The following is a 27,550-nucleotide window of genomic DNA, read 5'->3' on the forward strand; positions in this document are numbered from 1 at the left end:
AATATTCGAGTATATTCGAATATTAATAAACAAACGAACTTCGAATATGATTTTTGGGCAAAAGTCAAAGCCCTAATTTTGACATGTCACTACATGCACTGCGCTCCTCTCTGCTCGGCGCTGGTAAACGCGTCCGACTCTTCCAGCTGAGCGATCGGCCGGTGTTGTGCCGAATTTTGACCCCCGCCAAATTATTATTACCCCCCTAGCACTGGTAGGTTTAGGATTAGTTGTGGGGGAGGGGTTAGGATTAGGGGTGGGGTTAGGATTAGGCAATCAGGTACTGACTTCAACGAAGGGGGTAATAATTTGGAAGGGGGTCGAATTTCGGCACAACACCTGGTAATAAAAGGATTACAAGATTATTCTTGATAACATTTGCAGTAGAGAAATCAGGTGTTTAATTTGTCTAATATTCATTCAGTAAATGCATACAATATTTAGTTTGTTTGTAATGGATTGCACCGTCGACTAGCCTATTGATTGAATCAGTCGTTGTTTAGCAACCTAAAAAAACGAAATGAAGTTGCTAACTTCTCCACTGATAAATAATAACTTTTTTTTATAATAAGCATACAATTGCATATCGGCATTTATCTCCAAACATACCAGACCATCTTACTCTATCCGACATCTTTGCTTGAATTTTCGATTTTGCGGTTAAATAACAAAAATGAGGTGTTATTTAACAATGAGGTGTTAAATAACAAAAATGAGGTGTTATTTAACATATATTTCTTAAAATTAACAGTAAGGCGCAGTTATTAAAAATAACAGGTTAATCATGTTGAAATTTGGGTGTATTAACAGAAACATTTAACTGTGCAGATCCACATACAAGGAACAATCATACAACAAATAATTCTCTTCTTCTATCACAAGATGTATTCAAATTTAACTTATAGTTAAAGATTATCTCTGCCACTGGTGTACTACTCCATCTGCCTGTTCCTATAGCTATATGATGACCTGAGCAAGTGAGCATCTGAACAGGAACAGAGATCGTACCGGCTGTATGTTATACAGATGCAATGTAGCTCTCTTCTCATCAAGCACTTGCATTGTGAATATTTATTCAACTTTTCTTTTCTAGAACTGATGTGTACCATGCATTATGTGCTTTTTCTCTCAATCGCTGAATCAAAATAGATGTGAATGTTCCTAAATCACTTACACTTTGAGCCTCCTAGACACTTGAAAACACATAAAAATACAACAGAACTCTAATGCAGGAAGCCCATGTTTTATACCTACTTTATCTAATTGAAAAGCATGTTATAACATTTTCTTGGATAACGATGATTAGACATGGACACTAATTTTATCTAGTAGGCTATGATACATCTTTCCATATGGTAATAGACAATATAAATCTACCTAGATTGCCCCAAAAGAGCTACATTACTCGCACTTCTACTGATACACGGGCGTTTTTTACAAAAAGATAACTGAACATTTTTAATACACTCCACTGGCTCAAAGCCCCATATCTCAGATCCATAATAGAATATGGGTGAACCATGTGGTCGAAAAAATACAAAGCTTGGTTACAGCTAAAGCACAAACCTCCCTGCCATTTCTGCTCCAAAATATCTTACAATTTATGCCAGGTCAAATTAAACTTATGTTATTGAAACTGGAGCTTTATCTTTTATCTATCTTTTACATAGTTCAGCCAAAGTGACTTGCATATCTGCCCTAATACTGGCTGATCAAAATGAACAAATCAACACATTTAAAAAAAAAAAAGAAATAGTACATTATTCGCCTTTAGCAGTAAACATAGATGAGCAGAGCTATATTGAATATTACTATTTCAGATAAGCAGAAAAGCAAATTTTACTATTTTAGTTTTGTGTTGGGTGCTTGATTTGAAAAGCTAAACTTGTGTATGTTTCCTCAGGAAAGGCTAAGGGTTGTTGCACTGAGAGAAGATAAATATATTACCTCACATTATTTATTGAAAAGTAATCAAATAATCAATTTTGTTAATAACAAATACTGAGACATTCATTAAGATGGATTTTATTCATTAATAAAAAAAGTCTGGTGTTAAATGTGCTAATCATGGCATTTTCTGGCTGAACTATTGCATTAATAAGTTAAATAAGTGATCTGTAAAGTAAATTTATTGTCTACTGGTGCACTGAAATCTTTAAGACTAGCACTCAAATCGAATGTTTTTGGGGTGCTTTTGGTTGCAGGTAAAAATGGATTTTGCATATTCAAAGCATTTTAAGAAAGAATTCACACAACCTTATGAGCTGAGCAACATTTTGACAACTAACATTTACTTATTATTTTACAGTTTACCTTCATTCCATTTTCTCTCTCTCTCTCTCTCTCTCTCTCTCTCTCTCTCTCTCTCTCTCTCTCTCTCTCTTCTCTCTCTCTCTGTCACATTTATGCATATCAATGACATAGTGAGATATGTGTAGCATGTGTATCTGCGATATCTCTCAGAGGGATGTTTCTTTAGGGTCTCGGATCTCTGTGACGGGTGGCTGGAATGATAGGATCTCTGTAAAAGTGTGACCTGCAAAGTGAGAGACAGAAAAGACAATGAATGAGAACTAAGAATCGAGTTCTGGTTCTGCTGCCTCCGGCATTATTGCGCTTTATGAGCTTATTATCTCTCCATGTTTTTTCACACCTCTCCCAGCTAACAAATATATGTTCTAAATATGTGTTGCTAATGTTCCCATTCAGTTATGAAAATGTTATTTCTGAATGTTCTCTAAACGTTCAAAACACTGTAAAATAAAAAATAAAATGTTTTTTCTTGATTATGCAAACGTTAATGGAACATTCCAATTTATCATTTTGCAAACACAGGAATGTTACTTTTGAATCTTCTCTAAACATTCTGAAACATTTAAAAAGTGTAAGACAATTATCCAACTAAAATGCTTCAGAAAAAAAAAACATTCCATGAACAATGTACAAATGACATTTTTGTGCTAACATTTTGAGAACATTATTAATGATCAGGTAACTTTGAAAAAACATTCTATTAATGTTACAGGAAGAACGTTTGTTCATAATTTTGAGAGAGGCATGCCAGAACATTAGCCAAAGTTTTAAGAACTTTCCCTGTTAGCTTGGATTTTTCTTCCTTAACCTCAACACAAAGAAATGAAACCTATCAATTCTCTTGTTTTAGTTATTAACTGTCAAGACTTTATCTCATACGTTTCCATTGCTCCAGAGGCAGTTCTGTGTTGTCCATGGAGTGGTCATACGGCAGGGCCTCTGTCTCTTCCTCAGGTTCTCTGAACTCAGTAAACAGGGGGAGCTCAAGCGCCTCTGCAGCGCTCACACGTTTTTCTGGATCCAGAACAAGCATCTGCTCCAGAGCACTCACCGCTGAAAAAAACACACATTAGACAAATAACTCTAAGATGAACCCAGGGCCGGCCCGAGGCATAAGCGAACTAAGCGGCTGCTTGGGGCCCCTTGGCCACAAGGGGGCCCCCCAATCGAGTCGAAAAATCGAAAAAAAATGTTTTACATGACTTAAACAAGTGACATAAATGAATGAATTAATATGAATGAATGAATGAATAATTAAAGACAAGTAAATTCTGATTTCATGATCAATATACCTGCCTACAACGGCTGCTGGGTTTGCCAGCTTTTAAGTCATGCGCATAATCTAGACACCTCGCGCGTGGATAGACAATTCGTGCGCAACTGCGCATAGTCACGTGAATGTTAAGCCATGTCACAAAAAGGACGTATCCCTCTGGTGCCGAAAATAGAAAGACAAAAATGACAGAGGAGGGGACAAAAAGAGCAAGATAAAAGTATGTTTGCATGATTATTTACGGTGTGTTTTGTGCAGCAATTGACCCATTCCTATCTACGGCAAGCCACGAGGGGAAAAATACATTGCATTCATATACAACGAGCGCCAGTACATCATTACCGGTATTATAGTAACAGGCTTTGTTGGATTCTGTCATGTACAATCCAACAAAGTCTGTTACAATAATAATAAAAAATAAAAAAAAGAAGATTTTAAAGGAAAGTTACACTGTATTGAGACAGTTGAGAGATAATAATATTTTTACAGTTTTCAACAATAATTGTCATTGTTGAACACTTGCTCTTATTATGTTTCTGATTTCACAGTTTTGTCATTATTTTAGCAAATAATTTATATGATATGTTTTGAGACAGTTTGTTTAAAGAAGTTTCAGAGAGTTAGTAAAAGAGTAAAGTAAAAGTTAAAACTTTTTTGTTTAAGTAGGCTATCTATTTTTTTATTAAGTATTTATTTTGTATTAATAAGACATAACCTCGCTGTATTAATTAATAATGTATCATTATTGCGTGGTATTTGTGTCAATAATCGTCAAGCACAGGTGACTCCGGCTCGGGCCGGCTCTGGATGAACCTTACAGTTAACCCATAAGACTAGCTACGTTTCCATCTAAAGGGAACAAATGTTATCTTGCATTCAAAGGCGGATACCTGTTTGGGAACGCAGTCACATGTTTTGTGACGTTATTATACCCAAACATTACAGAATGGCCAAACCAACATTTGAGATGCTGTGCCATGAAATTGGTCCACTGGTTAGTCACAACCTTAGTTGAGGCAAATTCAAGTACGTTTTTTTGTGTGTGTTTTGAGGGATTTATTCGGTAAATGTATTTCCATTGTAGTTAATGCACATGTCTTCTTATCAGATACAACAACTGTCTGCCTCAACTAAGTACATATTATTAAAAATGTGCACAAAAAAAAACAACAACTATGTAGTGTTTTTTTTAATGTGATGTCCCAAAATGTGCACAAAAAAGATTAGATGGAAACATAGCAAGGGAATTAAATAGCTTACCCTCTGTGCTGGCTTTGAAGAAAAAAGTGTTTAAGTCTTTCTTTGGTACTTTAGGTAGACCTCTGATGTAGTTTTTGGCCTGTATGGTTGGGAAAAAAACAAGAATCGATTGTGCATTTCCATGTCTAAATGTATGTAAAGTAGTGTTTCTTTTGATCTGTAATACACTCACGTCTTGGCTTTGTAGCTTCATTATGAAATCTGGTGCTGGCGTTCCTGTGATTTTCATGATCTCTCTTAGCTGGTCCAAGTCTACAAGTCTATGTCAAGGATTCAGTGATAGAATAGAGACAGTACAAGCCTTTTTCTACTGTTAAACCTGTGTAATCTCTATTGTGAATAGAAGTAAAGCATTTTTGGGTGAAAGCTATCTCAATTCAGTTGTTTAAATGGAGAAATGTGCTGTCAAAAAACATAATTTTTCCATTAAGTTAAAGCATTCGGCTAATCATCAAAACACTAGCACGGGTGAAAGCAGAAATTGTTTCAGTTACATAATGAGGAAAAAGATACGGTCATTTCCTTTAAAAAGTGGCCGTCCAAGCAACATCTCCGCCATGATGCAGCCCACTGACCAGATATCAACTAAAACAGAAAAATTATATTTGATCACATCAGTCAATAAAAGTATATGCATCTCTTATCAAAAGTGAACGGTGTTGCGTCCGAAATCCGACATTTATTTTGTCATACACTGTTTTTCGCCTACTATATAGTAGGGAAGAATGCGATTTCGGATGCAGCCCACGACTCTAGTGTGCAATGTGATGACCTATAGTGCCATCTAGTGGTTAGGGATGTAACAACTACACCTGTTTGTGAGTAGTGCATCCAGTTGAGGATAACCTCAGGTGCTCTGTACCAACGAGTCACCACATAACCCGTCATTTCTGAATCTGCCTGACGTGCGAGTCCAAAGTCCAGGATCTGAACACATTTGTTTTTTCACATTTTAAGATTTTTGAGGGGACCAATATTTGTAATCTTACATTAAAAACTCCAGCTTTTGAGGAAAGTTGATGTAGACATTCTTCATTTTATATTTCACCATAGACCCGAGTTGATTTAATACCTTCAGCTCACAGTCCTGGTTCACTGCCAGATTTCCTGGTTTGAGATCCTTAGGAATGACAACCAAAGTACACATTTACAAAAAACACAAGACTAATAATACATCTAATAAGAAAATAAATAGCTCCTATTTATTACATATAAACAAACATCAACACACGCCTCCATACATTTTCTCAGAGAGGATAAAAGAGAAGGGATGGACAGAGGATGAATGAATGTCAGGGTTGAATGAAGTGGTCACCCAACCCCCTCTGTGCATCCTATTAAACTCTCAGAGGTCACATACCCTGTGAATGATCCCGGCTGAATGAATGTACTGTGGGAAAAGACCAAGACAGAGAGATTTATAGTTACCTCAAAACTATAAAGAAGCACAGAGTGTTTCACAAATGTGATTGTGTGTATGTCTGTGTCTAACCTTGAGACCTCTCAGTATCTGATAGACCAGAAACTGCACCCTGTCCTCGGATAGTCTCTCCATTTTCATCAGCTTTCCCAAATCAGTTCCCATAAACGGCATCACCAGGTAACTGAGAGAAAAAGAGCATTACCTGCTGTTCCACTGTTGGTCTGTAATGACTGAACCTTAAGTACTTAAATAAACGTTTGCTAATGATCTATATTATGTTAGTTATTATTGCTAATGGTGCACTTTCATAAAAAAGGTACAAAAGCTGTCACTGGGATGGTACCCTTTAAAAAAGGTTCTAATATAGGAACTAATATGTACTTTTGGTACCAATACCTTTGAGGTGCACTCTTTAGGCACAAAGAAAGTGTAAAAGTGTAGTGTAAAAATCTAGTACATTTATATTGTCTAGAACTAAAAGAATCGACTCACAAATCCTGAAATCTGTCCAACAAGATTTCCGAGGTAAAGACATCCAGAAGCCCAATAACCTGTCCAGTTGGTTAGAAGATATTAGGTCGCATGAACAACGTTAACAAAGTGAATATAAAAATCTGACTTCTCATAGAGATAGAGGCAAACACAGGGGTAAGGAAAATAGTTAACCTACGTTCTCATGTTTCATGTGCTTGAGGAGTCGTAGCTCTCTGTAAGCGCGTTTGGCGAACAGTCTGGACTGGAACGGCCGGTGGAGTTTCTTGATGGCCACACGCACTCCTGTCTTACGGTCAATGGCAGAACTTTGGATAGATTAAAAGGAGTAAGATCAGTTCTTGACACATGTTCTTATAACACTTTACATAAGATTACTGTGGAGTTAAAGTGCAGTGAAGTAGACTCCATCCATGGACATTATGGGGTCATTTTTCTACGTCTGGACCCAAAGAGGATGTGGATTGAGTGTAGTGCGCAACAGGTTCATCACTCAATCTGAAACTTGAGCAACTTGGACAAGTGAAGAATCTATTAAAGTGGAAAGCCTTATGAAGACCAATCACAATGTCTTTAATTCGGCAACTTCTGCTTGTTAAACGCAGACAATGGCATCAGCAGGGAGGCTTTGTTACACAACCTCTTGTCTAGCAAAGAGAGAAAAGTTTATAGAGGTTTCACAGTTTCGCCAAGATAAGCCACGAGACCAGGAAAATGAAGAAAACGGTTGGAATTGTGACAATTAAAAAAATGGCCAATCTATCAGCGTTCGTTCATTGCACAGCTTCCTTTAGAAACGTCCTCCTTTTGAAGTTAGAGTCAGTAGCCTACTGCATTCTTTCAGCATGTAGGCTAAAGTCATTTTAACAGACTATAATTACACAAAAACGCTCGATTCATGGGGGCTCCAAACAAAAGTTTTGCGGGTGTTAAATATTTGTAGAAATATAATATAGGCTTCCACAATCTTTAAGAAAGCTTTATAGCGCAAGACGAATCTTTGCACTAAATTGCGAAAACTACGAAACAGAAATTATTTTTAAAAGCCGACCCCTTACATGAATTAAATAATTCTGGCACTTTAAAGAATTATGAACTTTTAAATACTAACAATATAGTCTACTTACCAGACCGTTCCGTATGCTCCGGTTCCTATCTGAATAAGATCTCTGTATCTCTCCGGCACGTCCCAAACGGTTCTGTTAATGTCCTGGCGATAAAATCCTGCCCTGGTTCGCAGTGACATTCTCAGAGGTTGTTTAAAAGTATATCTTTCTGCCCTATTTACGTTCTCATTTTTAATCGAGAATTTTGATTAAGAACCGCTCACAGAAGAGCGCAGACAGAACGCAACTTGAGCAGTGGCAGATTTGGGGGCGGTTCAAAGTTTCCACATTTACGCAGAGACACGCTGAATCCACACTAGAACATTGCAAAGCTGCTTTTTCGGCATGTTATCAGATTTGTAAATGAGGTTTAACTGACTCCCTTTAGTTTTAAAATAACCAACACGGTGATGGGTTTCAGGAAAAGACTTAAAGTTTTTATTGGGTGAGGGGGAGGAAATGCTGGCACTGAAACCGCTGAAGGCAGTTTTTTAAAAACTTTGTTTAAAATGCATGCAGGAGACCAGGAGGAGGGTATGGATAATAAGGGCAAAGTGCTAAGGACACATAATCAGGACATCTTAACAACATCTTAACATCACAAAAGTGACACTTGGTTTGTTGCTACCAAGTAGTTACTGTAGTATTTTAAACTAATACACTGTACTGTGCTGAAGGCAGGGTAGTTGTTAATAATGGTTATTTGCACAAAATGTAAATGCGAGAATCGACACCCATTTTACCCATTTAAATTCAGATGATGGTTACTAGTTTCATGACATCAACGATACATTGTTGTCATTCAGGATCTTCCGAAACATGTTGAGAACACATATTGAGAAATAAGTGTCACACCAACTTGTTTTACCACTTCCTGAAATGCAGTTTCCTATTTAAAACAAACAAACAAAAAAACAAAACAAAAAAAAAGACACATTCATTACAAATATTGTGTTATTAATTTTAGAAGACAGAAAAGTCTAGAAGACTGGCTTAAAATTGCTTTCTTAAAAAAAACTTTTATTAGGCTATATTTATATTATATAAATTATATTTTGACCTACATATAGAGCTGTTGACCCCGGTCATTTTAAACCTTTTTGTCATTATTTTCATATATAAATTATTATAATTTAATTTGTGTGTGTGTGTGTGTGTGTGTGTGTGTGTGTGTGTGTGTGTGTGTGTGTATATATTCATGTTTTTTCACTTTTCACCTAGAAATTCTGTTCTTTTTGCAAATTATATTACTTCTTTCTTTTTCATTTTGGGATTAAATATGACCCCTTGAAAGTTCTTGGCGTGTTTTGTGAGATTGACCCAAACTTATTGTATATGAATACAGTATTGGCAACTGACTTGTACTTTAAGGAAAAAATGGATGTGGAAGCCTATTATATATTACCATAAATGACATGAAACTACCTACTGGCCCTTTAAATAACTTGAGAACAGTTTGAAATGTTGTTTGTACAGCATATATTAATTTTTTTAAACAAAACAACTCATTCATATTTTTATCTGACATGTGAATCAGTGTGAAAACAAATGATGCGTTTGAGGTATGTTATATTCAAATAGCCTTGCAAATGCAAAATGAGTTAAGACAGATTGTGTAACTGATTTGATTTTATGCAGAGACTTTTGTACACTGATGCATATATAAACTTTAAGACACATATCCCACTCCGTCCAATATTGTAAACATATTTTTCTTCAGTGTGGCCACCTTCCCCTTTTGCTTAAGACACCATACCCTGCTTTTACCTAGACACCTGTTTCACTTCAAATATAAAACACACACACACACACACACACACACACACACGCACACACACACACACACGCACGCACACACACACACACACACACACACACACACACACACACACACACACACACACACACACACACACACACACACACACACCTGTACAACATGCACCTTGTAATATTAATACTTTTTTTATGTTCCAACAATACCAGTCATGTTTTGCTCTTAATTAAATGGGTGTATGAACACACACCCACATACAGGAAGGGCCTCATGCCTTGGAAATACATTGTCACTGTCTCTGGTTGGACTGCAGTCTGTTCATATGTCCATCAATCCTGTGGTTCGTATGTTTGAAGGAAGGACAGTGGTGAGGTTGGTATCTTCCTGGATTGTAGTTCCGCTCAGTTTTATTGTTCAACCTGAAGACTTTCAGTTTTTTTGGGAGGATCTTTGAAATTGTTTACTTCTTCAAACACCAGCTCTGTGGAGGGAGAAAAAGAGACTGAATTCCATTGTCACTTTACAGCTCTAAAATTGAAGTTAAAATGTGACAATTCTTTTTAAATTGTGTTGATTGTACATTACAATGTGTTGTCAATTTCAGCAGATCATGTTTACATTGATTTTCTGAATGAACAAATCGCTTCAGCATTGCGGTGTTCAGTGTAACAAAATGTAAAGTAAGACTCCCTCTCACCCTTCCACTCCTCCAGTGAGCGATCCTTGCTCTCAGGGGTCTGATCGTACGGAGGTGCCTCCGGTTCATCTTCTGGATCGTGGTATTGGGAAAAGTATGTATGGCACAGTGCTTCACTGGCTGAGATCCTCCCGTCACAGTCTAATACCAGCATTTTTTTCAGCAGATCAACCGCTAAAGATGTAAAATAATTAGAACTTAGTAATTCACATTTTTGGTAACATTTTATTTTAAGGTGACGTAATTACACATTACTAAATGTACTTACTATAGTAATAACAGTAACTAACTCTAAATCAAACCATAACCCTAACTCTATAGTAAGTACATGTACTTAATTAATATTACTTAGTATTTATTTGAGTAAGTACAATATTACTACATCACCTTAAAATAAATGTTCACTAAAATGATACTTCTTAATTTGCATTTATTTATGGCATAGGTTTTTTTGCTTTTGTAATCTCAAATTGATGTTTTAAGGAAGCATTATTATCCATAATCTCATCCATAATCAGAAATCTAGTGTAACCACATTTTTATTTTATTTTATTACAGACTTGATCGTAAAATAACGTGTTAGTCTCACCCAGTGGATTTGCCCCCCTAAATATCTTGCCCAGGTCCTGCTGGGGCATGTGCGGAAGAGACTGGATGTACTTCTGAGCCTGGATGCATAATACAAAAAAATCAAGAGGTTAAACTTTGGTTTTAATTTCAGTTCATCTATCATCCATCAAGAACGTGAATGCATTGTTAGTATTTATAAATGAAACCAATAACCGAACGATTGGTCTCTTCTCACATGTTCGGAGGAAATCTTCTTCAAAACGTCAGGAGTGGGAGTGCCTACCATCTCCATGATTCTCTTTAACTGATCAATATCTGAAGAAATTATGTTAAAGATTATACAGATCAGCATCATATCCTGATTTAGATCCACCTAGATGTATTTTTATGAATGCATAGGACGTTAACAGTGAAACCAAGCCTAAAAAATTCTTCATCCCAAGTTGCAACTAAAAGTGAAGTCTGGAATAGAAACCGGATTTCTAGTTCCTTACAGTCAGCTTATAATGTAATTTGAACCACTTAGGCTGCGCTTTCCTCACCTGCCTTACAGGAAGCAAGACTCACTCAAAAACCACACACATACACACTAAAAGATGGTTTAAGTGGCTCTCATGAACGAAGGATACAATCGTTGCCAGGAAACAAAACCTTCCCCTTCAGAAGTTCACCCATGATGCATCCAACAGACCAGATATCCACTGTAAAACAGAGATGATCGTACTTAATCAACCAGTTGCAGAGAACATAAAGACAGATATCTATCTATCTATCTATCTATCTATCTATCTATCTATCTATCTATCTATCTATCTATCTATCTATCTATCTATCTATCTATCTATCTATCTATCTATCTATCTATCTATCTATCTATCTATCTATCTATCTATCTATCTATCTATCTATCTATCTATCTATCTATCGACAGATATATCTATCGACAGATATATCTATCTATCTATCGACAGATATATCTATCTATCTATCTATCGACAGATATATCTATCTATCTATCTATCGACAGATATATCTATCTATCTATCTATCGACAGATATATCTATCTATCTATCTATCGACAGATATATCTATCTATCTATCTATCTATCTATCTATCTATCTATCTATCTATCTATCTATCTATCTATCTATCTATCTATCTATCTATCTATCTATCTATCTATCTATCTATCTATCTATCGACAGATATATCTATCTATCGACAGATCTATCTATCTATCTATCTATCTATCTATCTATCTATCTATCTATCTATCTATCTATCTATCGACAGATATATCTATCTATCTATCGACAGATATATCTATCTATCTATCTATCGACAGATATATCTATCTATCTATCTATCGACAGATATATCTATCTATCTATCTATCGACAGATATATCTATCTATCTATCTATCTATCTATCTATCTATCTATCTATCTATCTATCTATCTATCTATCTATCTATCTATCTATCTATCTATCGACAGATATATCTATCTATCTATCGACAGATATATCTATCTATCTATCGACAGATATATCTATCTATCTATCGACAGATATATCTATCTATCTATCGACAGATATATCTATCTATCTATCGACAGATATATCTATCTATCTATCGACAGATATATCTATCTATCTATCGACAGATATATCTATCTATCTATCGACAGATATATCTATCTATCGACAGATATATCTATCTATCTATCGACAGATATATCTATCTATCTATCGACAGATATATCTATCTATCTATCGACAGATATATCTATCTATCTATCGACAGATATATCTATCTATCTATCGACAGATATATCTATCTATCTATCGACAGATATATCTATCTATCTATCGACAGATATATCTATCTATCTATCGACAGATATATCTATCTATCTAACAACAGATATATCTATCTATCTAACAACAGATATATCTATCCATTTATATCTATCTATCTAGATTGAAGGGTTTTTAGGTTAAGCCCGTTTTACCTGTCTGGTTGTAATGCATCCAGTTGAGCATGATCTCGGGTGCTCTATACCAGCGAGTCGCCACGTAACCCGTCATTTCGTCATCTGTCTGCCTGGCTAATCCAAAATCCAGGATCTGACAGTTTTGATTTAAAATAAATTAGAACCAGGGAAATACATTGTGGTAATGCAGGAGCATGGTGCTTGTAGACTGAAAAGGCATCAAAAGAGGAGTTTTTCTCACCCTGAGTTCACAATCTTCATTCACCGCAACATTGCTGGGCTTTAAGTCCTGCAGACATGCATACAAATTACAATTGTGACATTGCAGATTGTTAAAATAAGAATTATGCCATTGCATGTTGTTAAAGCTACTAAACCCAAATGTTTTCTATAATACAATTACTATGATATGATTTTTGGTAAAGATTCCAGCGGCCTGTAAAGTGGACGCTAAACAAAAACTGTGGAGGAGTAAAGGAAAAGTACTCACTCTGTGGATCAGGCCAGCTGAATGGATGTACTGTTTGTGACGAGAGAAAAAAGTCAAGCCAGGACAGAGATAAAGAGACAGTTTACGCTGCAGTTCATAACTGATCATAACATCTGCTTTCTTCAGTTTATATTTGTGTTTGTGAAAAAAAAGAGCACAAAATGTACTTGCCTTAAGGCCCCGGAGAAGCTGATAGATGAGGAACTGTACGTGTTCATCCGACAGTCTTTGAAATTTGACAATGTTGTTGAGATCCGCTCCCATCAGGTTGGTCACAAGATAGCTAGAGAGACAGAGTCTTAGCTTATATCCGATCGAAGTATTTTAGATCATCACTCACTTGCAAATGCAAAAGAATATTGTTTGATAACTGGTCAGCTGCAAGTGCAGATGGTTTTAATCAAATCAAATAGGCCTTTTTAGCTCCACTGACATCTGATCGCTATTTTATGTGCTCACAAATGCAGATAGTTGTCACTGGGCAGACACTCACACCTCATTGAATTCTTCAAGAGAAGCTGCTGGGGTGAAAACATCCAGCAGTCCAATAACCTGGATGACAAGAGCATATCACATGAGTGACACAAGTGGCTCAAGACTTAAAGATTAATCTCAGAATGGTGTGGTTTGCAGGAATAGACATCTGGGATTTGTTTGCTCCCTTCTGCTCATATATTTATGTGTTTGCATGTGTTTTCGGAGGACTTACATTCTCGTGCTTCATGTGTTTGAGCAGTCTCAGTTCTCTGTATGTTCTTCTGCTGTGGATGAGAGACTGGAAGGGTCTGGAGAGTTTCTTAACAGCCACTTTCTGACGAAGACGCACATCATATGCTGAGCTAGAGAATGAATAAGAGTTGTACAATTATTTGATCAAATTTACAACTAGTCTTTTTGCTGAGACAATTTCCATGATAACAGGATTTTTGGTATGACAACATAACTTGTACGTTCCTGTTAAATTTGACCTTTCATTCAAAATGGTATTACTTCCTCATAGGAGAGGCCCTTATTAAGCTGGCTCTTTATGAAAGCACTCGTATGTTCTTTATTGAACCACATGCTCTAGAGAACATGTTGAACATGAGTGCAAGACTCAGAAGTAATTAAGTACATAGTAAACTGGACATTTGTCTCACCTTTCAGAGGCTCTAGAGTAATATCAGTTGAGACTGATTAGACATGCTAATTATTTTAATGTTTCAGAAGGGCAGCTGAGAAATTAGGTATAAGGGAAGCAAAAGTAATAGCGTCAGTGAATCAAGTAAAAAGTTCTGCTGTAAATCAGTATTTTTTAATGTACTTTAGTATATTAAATTAAATAAATCAAAACATCTGGCAGGTCTATAGAACTGGATGGAATTCTTCAATATTCATTCATAAAGATGCGAGATGCAGTCCCTGAGTTTTAGATTTACAAATGAATCATGCAAGATGTGTATTTTTTATTTTATTTTATTTTATTATTTTATTTATCTAATTTATTTTAGTGCCACACTAAAGTCTCTTTTAAAAACTGAATCATGCACGAACGAATGAATCATGCAATGTATATTTTATTTTAATTTATTTTATTATTTTAGTGCCACACTAAAGTCTCTTTTAAAAACAGAATTGTGCATCTAAAAATGAATCATGCAATATAGGCTATGTATTTTTATTTCGTTTCATTATTTTATTTTATGGCCACACTAAAGTCTCTGACTATGTTAAAGACAAAAGCACCCAACCCCCATTTGGGACGCTCCCATCCCTTGATTCAACCCTTCCACACACCAGGTCTGCCCTGCCCCCTTCCTTTAAAATAAATCAGCTCTGCTGTGAAGAAGTCAAATAATCACACAATAGATAGAGGCTTAACGTGAACAATGCAAATTCACAGCTCATTTGAGTAAGAAAGCGTTAGTGGGAGTGTGTGAGACAGAGATTCTTGGGGTATAAAATGACAAACATTTATATAAGGATTGTTGTTATCTATATTCAAATTAAGAGATTACAAACATATAAGGCTTAATATGAATTAGGATATTGTGACTAAAAGACTATTGCACTGTTGGTTTTGAAAACTTTACTAAAGTACAATGGGACAAGGATTATTATTAATAAAATCCATAACAATAGCTTAATCAAGCCTCTCAAGTCAGATGGTACACTGAAATGTCTCTATAATCATATCCCCAGGCTGTTAGAAATAGCTGAACCTCAAGTCGACATGGGATCCAATCAGCAACAATTAAATCCTCTGTGTAAATCCGTTGTTAGTGTTGTGCATCTTTTAATACGATAATGAAATAATTAGGTCTCAGGTGGTCTCAGGATGTTGTGGGGCATCTGCATCACTCACAATGAAATGAGCTGCATCGCATCATTTTTCAGAGCTGGCAAATCTCCCAAACAAACAGGAAGAAAAACTGGTAATAGCTTCTGAAACAGGAAGCCATGTGATGCCCTCAAGCAGTGTTCTCATCTGCTATTTTTTTTCTTCCAGATGCCTTTGGGTTTGGTATATTTGTTAGTTAGCTTCCATTTAACATTGTCAACCACAATGTCTTTCAGTACACTAATTTCAGCATCCGCCAGCATGATGCACAACAGGACCTGAAAGCGTGCAGCTTAAACCCCCCCCCCCCCCCCCCCCAAAAAAACAGATGAAGCAACTCTTTGTTATATATATACTCATTGCAAGTTTAGTAGAGAAATTTTGCTGTATAGATCAGTATTCATATGTAAAATATTTGTGCTATTGGGCTTTAAGCCATTGTGGATTTTCTTTCTGATAACTATTGAAGAATATCTTGACACCATAATGAGTCAGACTGATTTTGACCAGCTGAGCTCTTGTCGCAACAGTAGCTTGCAGATGTAATGCTGAGTGGAAACGGCAATGCCTGATTACACAACAATTGTGAAACTTGGTTTGACAAAAACAAAAAGTTGGGAAGAGGAAGAGAAACATGTTCACTTGCAAACTTAATTTAGCATATTATACGGATGAGTATGCAACTATTGTTGGAACTTCAAAAATTACATGGCTGAGTTGAGTATAAACCGACTGACATGTTCACAATATTTGCAATTAGTATGGTGAAAATGGGAAGATACTGAAGCCAGAAGCTGCGTCACCATGGCAACCGTTTCAGTCAGTCGCAGCACGAGGGAGGCTAGAGGGCTCTAATGTTGTAGTTGAGATGATACAGAGTGCAATGTAGATCTCTCAGAATGAGTGCATTATGGGATGATGAAATATCTGGATGTTTTCCCATGCAGATGGACATCAGATGCATATGGGGGTGTGGCATGGGCAAAAGTCGATGGTCTCACTTTACCGGAACTGAATAGGCCTAGCATGTTGTCTAACTGGAGCAATATCGTCATATTAGGTGGTCATGTTGGAAGGTTGTTTAGACAACCAAACTAAACAGAATCTGAAGCCTTAGTATGTGCTCAGGTCTGTGTGTAAATACAACTGATGTGACTACCTGCAAACACCTGTTTTCTTTCAGATCTGCCTTTTTGTTGTTGATGGACTGCCAGATACATAATTCAGGTGTTGGTTCAGCATCACTCAGATGAATTTATTTTTTACTTATCTACAGACACGCCACATTGAAGGACATTACAGCTCCAGGAATGATTGACACATGTCAGTAAACAAAAGGAGCAGCAGCCATAATTACATTATAATCAAATATAAACAGCAATGTTAACAAATATAATTTTCAATATTTTCCTGCCAGTTGTTAATTATCATTGTTGGAAAAGTAAGATTATTGTTTTCTCTTAAGATGTATGCCGGATGTTGTTTTGTCGGGCTTTATTCCTGCCTCACCCTCTCTTCTTCTTGGACACTAAATTACGAATCTTACTATGACGAAGGCTAAGGTAATGAATAATAATTTATTCACGCTGACGTTGCTTGCTAACGTTCCTGGAGCGCCCAGAGGTAATTTCCATGAACCACGCCTTAGACAGCGGTTTAAGCCAATCATCGGTCGCATCGTTAATATTCATTAGCCAAACCTTACTCATAGTAGTGTTTGTAAAGTCGCCTGCTGGACTCACCATACGGAGCCATATGCACCCGATCCAACCGGTGTGAGATTCTGGTATCGCTCTGGAACCTCCCAGACAGTCTTGTTTAGTTCTTGCCGGTAGAATCCCGGTCTTGTCGACATATCTTCCGTTTGAAAAGACACTCTTTATTGCAAAACTGTATACAAAAATATTAACGCATCCGCATGGGAGATATGCCTATGTGTGGAGGCAGTCGGCTTTAGTTCCTCTTCATCTACTTGCCAGAAATGGGAGGAACCGTCTGTGATGCGTGTGTGTGTGTGTGTGTGTGTGTGTGTGTGAGAGAGAGAGAGAGAGAGAGAGAGAGAGAGAGAGAGAGAGAGAGAGAGAGAGAGAGAGAGAGAGCATTCTTGTTATTCAAAAAACTTATTAGGCTATGATAATTAGCCTATTATTATTATTAATAATATTACAAAATAACAACTGTATATGCCTATTATCACTACAAATCTTTAAATAATCTTAGGTTTAAGGTATATAAAGGTTTATTAGCTTTCATCCCAATATAAACTATTAGAATTGTAGGAAAATATTCATTATGCAAATTTATTAAAACCCCAAATGCAGACATTTTGTAATGTACATAATTTGTTACCAGTTAATTGTACCAATCAAAAATCTTTAGTGAAACATTTCAAAAACATTAATGAATGCATGACATCTTACTGCAATTAAACATGGGTAACAAAGGAGAAGAAAACGCATGAATGAAAAAGCACAATCTCAAATAATAAACTTATGCGCTCACAGAACTAACTTTTCCTTTAATAAAGTTCATTAGCCATATAGATCATAAACTATGACAAAACAAAGAAAGAAGACTCACATTTTCACGCAGATTCTAATATATATATATATGTAGCCAGCTTTCCATCAGCTATGCAGAAAGGCTGGTTTAAAAATCATTGCATGCATTAGGCTATTAAAGATTTAAGAGATAATACAAACAGAGACATTTATTATTTTGTAATGCAAATGCAAGTCCACACCACAAAACAGGGCTGCATATTAATATAACTTGTTTAAAATCAAAACGAAATTTCCTTATCAAAGCATAATGTCTCAATTTCCGTGATCATAAGCAAACGACTCCAAACTTGGAAACAGCTCCGCCTATCGTTCATCCCTGATGAGACATGACAAAAGAGTAATTTTAGGCTCTATTAACTCTTAAAGACACTTGTATAATTTAACCTGCATTGAGCATTCAGTTAAAGATGGGCAAAACATAAAATATGAAAACTGTACACACAGCTATTTATGATCAAAAGCACAATAATGCATGGATGCTGTGAAAAAGCCAATAACATACTGACCTGACATATAAAAGGAAGTTGCTCATGGCAGCAAGCATCAACCCATCCAAACATGTTCTGTTCGTCCGTAAGAAGTTTTCCACAAAACCTGCTCCCTAGGTCCACTGGAAATGTTTGATGCCATGAGGCATAGTCCACATATGGCCCACCGGTCCACAGCCAGGGCGAACAAGCAAAGAGCATACTCCGTTCAAGCCCGATCCACACTCCACGGGGGATTTCTTTACCCTGCAGCATCTGTGTGATGTACTCTTGTGCTGTGGCATTTAAAATGTGCACCAAAGTCTGGTGGTGAATTTTGCAGTATCCTAGTGCGTCAATCCAGCTTTTTGACTTGTTGATATAGGTAAATTGATCTGAAATAGACATGAAACTGAATCTCTGTCATTTTATTATGATATTGTAATAAGGAAATATTAATATTTTGTTCTTTGCTAATTATTTAATATATTTGTTTCCTGGGCTTGACATTTAACTTTATTGTTCACCAGCCACTGTGGCAAATGGTTTTCCAAAAATACTAGCCACAAGCCACTCAGCATTTTCACTGGCCACAATTTTGACATAGATACATATTTGCCATATAGATATTTTTTAATCTCATAAAATCTCATAATTTGGCAGTCGTTATATTAGGCTGCTGTCACTTTAAGACCTGATGCACAAATCCATTATACTGTTACACATGTGTTTTCTTTCTCAACTGTTTACAATCACTTAACATAAGTTATGTTAAGTGTTAAGTTATGTTGACTGTGTTTGCGCGAATACTCGCCAAGACAGGCATTTGGACATTATTTTGTGTGTTTTTGACTGTTTAAGCACAATAAACAGCGAAAAAGAATTCAGTTTACTGAGAGGCAGCTTTATGTGCGCACTTTAGGTGTGAGCACAAAATCTACAGGAGTGAGTAATATTATTTGCAAAAAAATTCGAGCTCCTGTAACTCCAACTATATTTTTGACAACACTACATTGCACTTAGTTTATTATTTCAGATGCCTTTTTAAAAGACTACAAATTACAATTGAAAAAATTTACATATTATATATAAAATTCAGCCCGTCATAGTGGCTAGTGAGTTGCATTATACGCCACTGCTGAAATCCAACCGCATTTGCCAGGTTGGTGGGTGTTAAAGTCAAGCTCTGTTTGTTTCTATAGTAATTGCTTAGTTTAACACACATCTCAAATATGGTAAAAACACGTTGCAAGATGTTAAAATCGCTGGAAAAATGTTTAAAGGTTTGCACATTGTTCAAAAGAGGTAAATGTTCACGTACAAGAGACGGAAGACTTGTTTCTTAGAGAAGTGGTGGCAGAAACAGCAGCTGCAGACTTTACTTCTGTTGTTGAGCTTGTTTTTGCAGTTGTTGAAGATAAATTTTCATCTTTCAAAGACAATAATGATTGTTACATTAGTTTGATTTTTAAACAAGGACTAGTAATGTTCTGGATTGTACAGTGTAATGCCATAATGTTCAGACTAAACAATATTTTTTATCTATTACGATAGTCACTGTGTCAGATTATGAAATTTTGACTCCTAAATTCTTGTCATAGACAAAAAAAATTCAAACTACACGGTGCTTCCCGAACAATCATTGCTTGCCATCTTTAACGATGTGTGTGATGTCATCGAGAATGCGGAAATAGCCACCGAAGCATCATGTTAGCTTAATGCTAATTCCAGTGCTCACCAAGTTGTTGAAGCGCCTCTAAAACGAACACTTTAAAACGAGTATAGATGACCATTGTCGTTTACGAATCACCAAAATCGGAAGATATCGTGTAGTCTGAACCTGGCATAAGCGGTCTCATTTTTATTCATGTTTTGACTCACATTGGCAGATGACACCAGCATCTTTACGATGATTACAGTTCTGTATGTCCCATCCATGTGATCTACATCTCTTTAGAGTAAGCTCATTCCCATGACAATTTACATTATTCATCCATATTGGTCCTGAGCCGTTTCCAAAAAAAGCACCTTTTTTTGCCTCTCTAGCATTCCCACATCCCATCTCTCTACACACCACTGCAGCATCTGACAGATCCCAGCCATCATCACACACTGTTCCCCATGTTCCATTATGGAGAACCTCCACTCGTCCAGAACAGGAGCTGGAACCATTCTGCAATTGAATTTTGGCTAACAAACAAGCAAGTCAGAAACAGAGTTGACTATAGTCTTATTTACATCATAGGATGATCCTGAATATCATTCTAAATATAAAAGAATAGCAGAGTCCACACCGCAACTATAACAGTAACAGAGAAACAATATTGTTGGAATCCCTTTCAGAAAAGCCAATCAGAATAAATACTGCTTTAAATCACCTTGAATAAAAATTGACATTTCTTATTTTTTAATGAACATTAATGATTTATCCATGCACATATTTTTAATTCATGTGGCCGCATAATCTTTAATCATAATAACTTCTCCCTCTTGTAGAAACATCAAGAGACATTTTATCTCTTCTCTAATGACATGTTTACTGGCACGAGGGCGGGGCAACCTGTCACTCACATGAGATCGGCCAATAGCATCCATAACCCTAAACATCCAATCAATTTCCCATGGACAAAATCAAGTAATTTTTTCTTGTTTGAGAAGTCGTTTCACTCGGATATACATTACAATATGGAAGAAATCGCAACTTCCGTTTCATGCTGACTTTAAAGAGCACTGCAGCGCACGCTTATAGCAAACAGAATGTTATCGTTCTGTTAATAGTTATAATTATAGCTGTCGTTTTTGGTGTGTATGGGCCTTAAGACAGACATTTTGTTTTTATTCATTTGTTTGTATGTCATTAATATCAACTGTTATGTTAAGAAATGCAGCAGTGTTATTGAAGTATTATATTAGTCAGAAGATATTATAAGACAGTATTATTCACTTACCTCCACAGATAACACCTGCATCTTTTTCATGGCTGCAGTTCTGTTGAACTCTTCCACTTAATACACAGTCCTTCAGTGTAGATTCTGTTCCATTACATCTCACATTATTCATCCACATTGGCCCTGATCCTTGTCCGAAATAAGCAGCACTCTTTGCCTCTATCACATCCCCACAGCCCATCTCTCTACACACCACTGCAGCATCTGACAGATCCCAGCCATCATCACACACTGTTCCCCATATTCCATTGTGGCGCACCTCCACTCTTCCAGAACACGGATGACTTCCATTTGTCAATAAGACAGGAGCTAAAGCCATGGAAAATAAAATAAATGTACTTTTATGTCTATTAAGATGGGTTGATTAGACAATTCCATGTTAAAATCATTGTTTAAAGTTTTATGACTCACATTGACAGATGACTCCAGCACCTTTATAATTACTGCAGGAGGTATTTGCATTTGATCTGCATCTTTTTAAAGTAGATTCACTCCCAATACATTGTACATTATTCAACCACATTGGCCCTGATCCCTGGGCAAAATAAGCATGACTTGCATCTACAACACTCCCACAGCCCATCTCTCTACACACCACTGCAGCATCTGACAGATCCCAGCCATCATCACACACTGTTCCCCATATTCCATTATAGAGAACCTCCACTCGTCCAGAACAGGAGTTGTCTCCATTCACCAACCTGACAGATACTATACATACAAATAATATAAAGACACAAGTTAGTTTTTGTGTGTATATTTGCCTTAACATTATCTTATTTGAAAAAGAACAACTACACATAGTGATTGGAAGAACAAGACTGGTTCTGTTTATCTCTCTTGGGTCATTCCTTAAAAAATAAAACGTACAATATTAAAACTATAAAAACTATTCACTTAAGTTCAGTGATTGTTTTGGACTCACCAGTGCAAATGACTCCAGCATCTTTATGATGTCCACAGTTGTGTTTTCCCCATCCACTTGTTCTACAGTTCTCTAGTGAGGACTCAGTGCCAATGCAGTTTACATCATCCATCCATATCTGTCCTGATCCTTGTCCAAAATAAGCAGCACTCTTTGCCTCTATCACATTCCCACAGCCCATCTCTCTACACACCACTGCAGCATCTGACAGATCCCAGCCATCATCACACACTGTTCCCCATGTTCCATTATAGAGAACCTCCACTCGTCCAGAACAGGAGTTGTCACCCATTACCAATCTAACAGCTGTTATCCACACAAATAAGCAAATAAGACAAAACATTTTTCTCCCTAAAATTATTATAATCATTATATACTTTAATTGTAAGTATGTTTTTGACTCACATTGGCAGATGACTCCAGCATCTTGTTGATGGTTACAGTTGTTTACTGCCCATCCACTTGATGAACAGTTTTTCAGTGTAAATTCATTCCCAGCACATTGAACATTATCTATCCATATCTGTCCTGATCCTTGTCCAAAATAAGCTTTACTCTTTGCCTCTATCACATTCCCACAGCCCATCTCTCTACACACCACTGCAGCATCTGACAGATCCCAGCCATCATCACACACTGTTCCCCATGTTCCATTAGATACCCCTTTTCCACCAAGCCAGAGCTGGTGCTGGTTCGGAGCCAGAGCCTAGTTTCAATTCGGTTCTTTGGTTTTCCACACGCAAAGCACCAGCTCCGAACCAGGAAAAGTGGTTCTTAAGTAGCACCAAATAATTGCTGAGAGCCAAGTAAGAACCACTTGCGTCAGGGGCTGGGGGCGGGGTTACCGTGACCAACAAGACGAATAGAAACTTGTGACCGCCATTTTTAAATAGCAGCTAGTCGAGCTAATAGCAGCTCGATTATAAATATCCGTCTATGTAAGTTACGGCGAGCTGCACAAACGCGTTGGACTCCGATGTATTTTGTAAACCCATGAGCATCCATAGTAGCCTATTGCAACGTCCGTTATTGTTGATGGCTTGTTCGAGATGCATCGGAGCGGCGCGGACCGATCGGAGCTGCGGGAGTGTTTGGAGAACATACGACTCCTTGTGCTTTTAGATCGCTATCGCAGCGCTTTGATGTCATGCGGAGATCGATCTGCGAGAAGCCGATGCATCTCGAACAAGCCTGGCGTACTGTTTGGCGCTACCGCACTAGCGTTGCTGGGCAACATGAGACGTATACAGTGACGTAAGATTTGGCTCTGTTGTGGCTCTCTAGCCGGTGGAAAGGCAAATCGGTTCTTATTAAGCTCGTCAGTCTAACCCACTCTGAACCAGCTTTGGCTCTGGCTCTGAACCAGCACCCGGTTCTTGTTGGTGGAAAAGGGGTAATAGAGAACCTCCACTCGTCCAGAACAGGAGCTGGAACCATTCGCCAACCTGATTTCATCTGTACTAGTGGCAATTGTATTACCTATAGATGCTAAAGAGTCAAAGATCTAAATTGTCATTATTTCAATGGGCTATAGTTTAAAAAATAGAATTATAAGTTATTATAATTATAAGTTCTCTTACCCAGAAGCAGAAAGAATTGCATGAACCACAGCATAGCGTCTAGAAATATAATAGAAATTATATATTATTCATGTTGAATCCTCACACAGAACGTTAATTGCTTTGTCTTATTTTCAAAACTGCTTTCTCAATTAATAATTAATTAATAATTAATAACACACATTTTACAATGCAAATTATGACCATAATTTGCGTGGTTCATTCAAACAGTCATACATGTAAATATATAACATGATGATTTTAGGTTATACTATATTTTGTTGGTCCACTTGGACCAACAAACTAACTATAAGTAACTTTGTATAAGTAACTTTGTTGGACATTTTACTAACTATAAGTAACTTTGCAACTAAACATGTCAACTAGCAGTCATTAGAGTATTAGTAGACTGTCTGCTTAATATATGCTCACATTTTATTATGATGGTCACCAACAGACATGTTACTGTATCTTTACTACATGTTAACTTATTCTACTAACCAGAACCCTAACAATATATCCCTAACCTAACAGTCATCTAAAATAAAAAAATAGATGATTTCTAATCAAAATAACAGTTTGTAGAATGTCTAAAGTGGACCATCGAAATAAAGTGTAACTTGATTTTATCCTGTAATATCAATAATAGCATAATCAGATAATGTTGAATATCAGAAAAGATGATGTAAAATCCAAAAATGAAAATGTTATAATAGTGAAATGTATTGCTTACGCTCTTAAAAATAAAGGTTCTTTATTTTCATATGGTTTCATGAAGAACCTTTAACTAATTTATGTGTTAGGAAAGGATACAGACAACAAATGATACAACATTTGAAATAATTGATGTTTTTTCTAAATATTTATTGAGACAATTGTGTAATTGAGTGTTTCTAATTGTATTGTCATATTGTAATCGAATATTCATTACAGTATACTGTGTATATTATCCAAAGTAAACTAATTTTAACAATAACCCCTCTAATCTATTATCTATATGAGCATAGCCAGCTATATAAAATATATCACAAAATAAATAAAAAAAAACAGTTAATTCAATTTGCAAACATATAAAATATGATGTTATTAATACCTGCTAAATGGTTCTCTTCCTCACCTTCGACTGAGCCGGTCTTTTTGAAAAGTGCTGTAGTCATGGATATATGTTTTATCAGCTGATTTAAAAACAAATATATTTGTTAAACAAAATTTTATCTATTAACACGTGGTTTGCCACATAAAACCAAGATACAGCAGTTTGCATGATGTATGTCCTATTTTGTTTAGAAGATAAGATCAAACAATGAGCCTGTGTCTATGGAAGTTTTTTTTTTACTTTGGAAAGTCATTAACTTACAGCAGTAATAGGGAAATGATTCACTTCTAAAGTAAACAAACTGCATTTTAATGCTGCATTTTTTTTTCTTTTTTACATATTTGTGACCAAAATCAACAAGTCAAAACTTTTGTTTCTATTTTTACAAATAAAGTAGTACTGCTGTTTACTTACAGGTTTTTATCCTTTGGATGCCATCGTTTTATTTCATCACCCAATAAAGAAATGGAGAATCACTGTGAGATTTATTGGTGTTTAGCAGAAAATGTTTTACCGAAAGCTTTGAAATAGCAGTTGTATTTCAGACTATTTCAGTTGATGGAGCTAACAAAGTTGATGTTGAACATTTATCTTTAAATTAATTAAGAAAGAGACTCAATTTAAATGAATACCACTATACAGATTAAATGTAAATGTGATGTCACCACCTAAAATTTTTAGAATTTTAATTGGTTGTAGAATGCAGTTGTCAATCAACTGTGTACAAAAAGAAAGTGTATGTTGTCAAGGAGAGAATGAGTTGCTTTATAATTTATAGATGTTGTTAATGGTTTTTTATAGAATACATTATGGTGGTGTATCGATGATGCATTATGTGTGGCATCCTGTTCGCCTGTCATTTGGACAATTGCATTTAAAGCTTTGTGTTGGAAACCCCCTCTTCATCTTCATCTTCGTCTGTTTACCTTCAACTACCCGTGACACTTCTTTAGCTCATGTCTGACCAACATTGCCTCCTGAAGTCTTATCCATTAGCCTCAAACCTTGACAATACCGCCATAACAGATTGCTGATCAAAATGAATTAAAATATAGAAGCAATACAATACATACTTTTTGCCATATATGTATTATACAGTATAATGCATTTAGCTGTAAATATTGCAGTTTCTTTATTTTGCGGAAACTGTAAAAATATGCAATTTCCTGAACGGGATGTTGTCCTCAGTGTTGTGTGAGTCCACAGCAAAGACACTTTCTGTACTGCTGCCTGACCTGGGTAAGAGATGAGAAGTGCTGAGTGAGTTCATGATGAGATCAATTTAACCAGTTAACCATGTTTCACTAAAAAGTAGAAAAGAATAATTAATCACCTAGTTCACTTTAATATAAATTAAAATCATGAGAAATAAGAAATGTGCTTACTGTTAGACATGAATGAACTCATGAACCAAAATGGGATTTGTTTATAATAAACAGGTAAGAAAAGTAGTTTTAAAGGGGTTATATGACGCTATTGTAAAAGTTTATTATTTTGTTTATTTCCTGTAGAATAGTTTAAAGCAATAGTTCACCCAAAAATTTCAATTAGGCTATCCCATAATTATTTATCCCAACTTCTTTCAGCCAGATTAAATAATGTCCAGCTTTGTAATGCCATTGAACAGTGCCAGAGTTTTTGAGTCAGTCTCTTCTTTCTTTTTCCATTTGCTTTTGGCCAGGCATTATGCTAATATTTCACATTGTGACACGTTTGAGGAAGTGCGTTTTAGGGAGGTCTCGAGCAGAGGTCTGAGATCTTTGTAACTTTGCAGATCGTATACGTGCACAAAAGAAAAGGAAAACATTAAAAAGCATCAATTGACCCCATTAAGAGAATACATTTCCATTTTCATAAGTAAATGCTGATGCTTTACTTTTCTTCGATATAGTCAGTGGTTAAATTGGGCCGGGGATCTCAGCCTTGCCTACTGGAAATTATGTCACATAATAAAATTTGATGAAAGTAATGCTTTTGAAAACATATTTATGACAATAAATGAAAGATTTTTAAAATGGCATGTCTATTTTGTCTCGGCGGAGCTGAGAACAATCGGAACACGGCCGTATTCTTGTTCAGCTGCTTAATATCGTTGTCAGTCGACCATGATCGTGCACCGCTCGCGCACGCGCATCTAGGTGACACGCATAAATGAATATTCCTGGGAGATCCGTAGTTTTGCGTGGGATGTGGAAGCGCGCAAAAGTTCCAGAAATGTACAAAAAGTGCCCTTGCCTTGAATGACAAGGTAAGAAAAATAAGACTAAATCAAA

The 27,550-nt window shown here is 36.3% G+C and overlaps 4 protein-coding genes across 4 annotated transcripts in view; all 4 read right to left on the minus strand.

Moving 5' to 3' along the window:
- Positions 1-1,227: 1,227 nt before the first annotated feature.
- On the minus strand, positions 1,228-8,352 carry mapk12b (mitogen-activated protein kinase 12b). The gene is made up of 12 exons (XM_077234796.1): positions 7,889-8,352; positions 6,940-7,069; positions 6,762-6,820; positions 6,339-6,450; positions 6,207-6,236; positions 5,919-5,966; positions 5,659-5,773; positions 5,360-5,431; positions 5,019-5,098; positions 4,847-4,925; positions 3,193-3,366; positions 1,228-2,536 (listed from the first exon to the last, which is right to left on the minus strand). Exons 1-12 carry the CDS (start codon positions 8,005-8,007, stop codon positions 2,460-2,462), a joined length of 1,095 nt encoding a protein of 364 aa, XP_077090911.1. The 5' UTR covers positions 8,008-8,352; the 3' UTR covers positions 1,228-2,459.
- Positions 8,353-9,478: 1,126 nt separating this feature from the next.
- On the minus strand, positions 9,479-17,681 carry mapk11 (mitogen-activated protein kinase 11). The gene is made up of 12 exons (XM_077234820.1): positions 17,461-17,681; positions 14,108-14,237; positions 13,892-13,950; positions 13,570-13,681; positions 13,399-13,428; positions 13,150-13,197; positions 12,927-13,041; positions 11,541-11,612; positions 11,147-11,226; positions 10,931-11,009; positions 10,342-10,515; positions 9,479-10,125 (listed from the first exon to the last, which is right to left on the minus strand). Exons 1-12 carry the CDS (start codon positions 17,571-17,573, stop codon positions 10,052-10,054), a joined length of 1,086 nt encoding a protein of 361 aa, XP_077090935.1. The 5' UTR covers positions 17,574-17,681; the 3' UTR covers positions 9,479-10,051.
- Positions 17,682-18,008: 327 nt separating this feature from the next.
- LOC143742121 (scavenger receptor cysteine-rich domain-containing protein DMBT1) lies at positions 18,009-23,272 on the minus strand. Its single transcript, XM_077234806.1, has 8 exons — positions 23,028-23,272; positions 22,623-22,928; positions 22,109-22,408; positions 21,698-22,006; positions 20,631-20,939; positions 20,071-20,178; positions 18,789-19,144; positions 18,009-18,598 (listed from the first exon to the last, which is right to left on the minus strand). The coding sequence occupies exons 1-8, from the start codon at positions 23,206-23,208 to the stop codon at positions 18,593-18,595; spliced, it is 1,875 nt and encodes a 624-aa protein (XP_077090921.1). The 5' UTR covers positions 23,209-23,272; the 3' UTR covers positions 18,009-18,592.
- A 2,679-nt stretch (positions 23,273-25,951) lies between these two features.
- LOC143742149 (scavenger receptor cysteine-rich type 1 protein M130) overlaps positions 25,952-27,550 on the minus strand; it is a 34,688-nt gene continuing 33,089 nt past the window's right edge. The window contains exon 24 of the mRNA XM_077234837.1: positions 25,952-26,512. Coding sequence (XP_077090952.1) covers positions 26,462-26,512 — 51 coding nt within the window. The 3' untranslated portion in view covers positions 25,952-26,461. The remainder of the gene's footprint in view (positions 26,513-27,550) is intronic.

The sequence above is a fragment of the Siphateles boraxobius genome, unplaced genomic scaffold, assembly GCF_051911475.1.
Source record: "Siphateles boraxobius isolate OS27281-9 unplaced genomic scaffold, OSU_SipBor_1 19, whole genome shotgun sequence".
In the NCBI taxonomy this organism is placed as follows: Eukaryota; Metazoa; Chordata; class Actinopteri; order Cypriniformes; family Leuciscidae; genus Siphateles; species Siphateles boraxobius.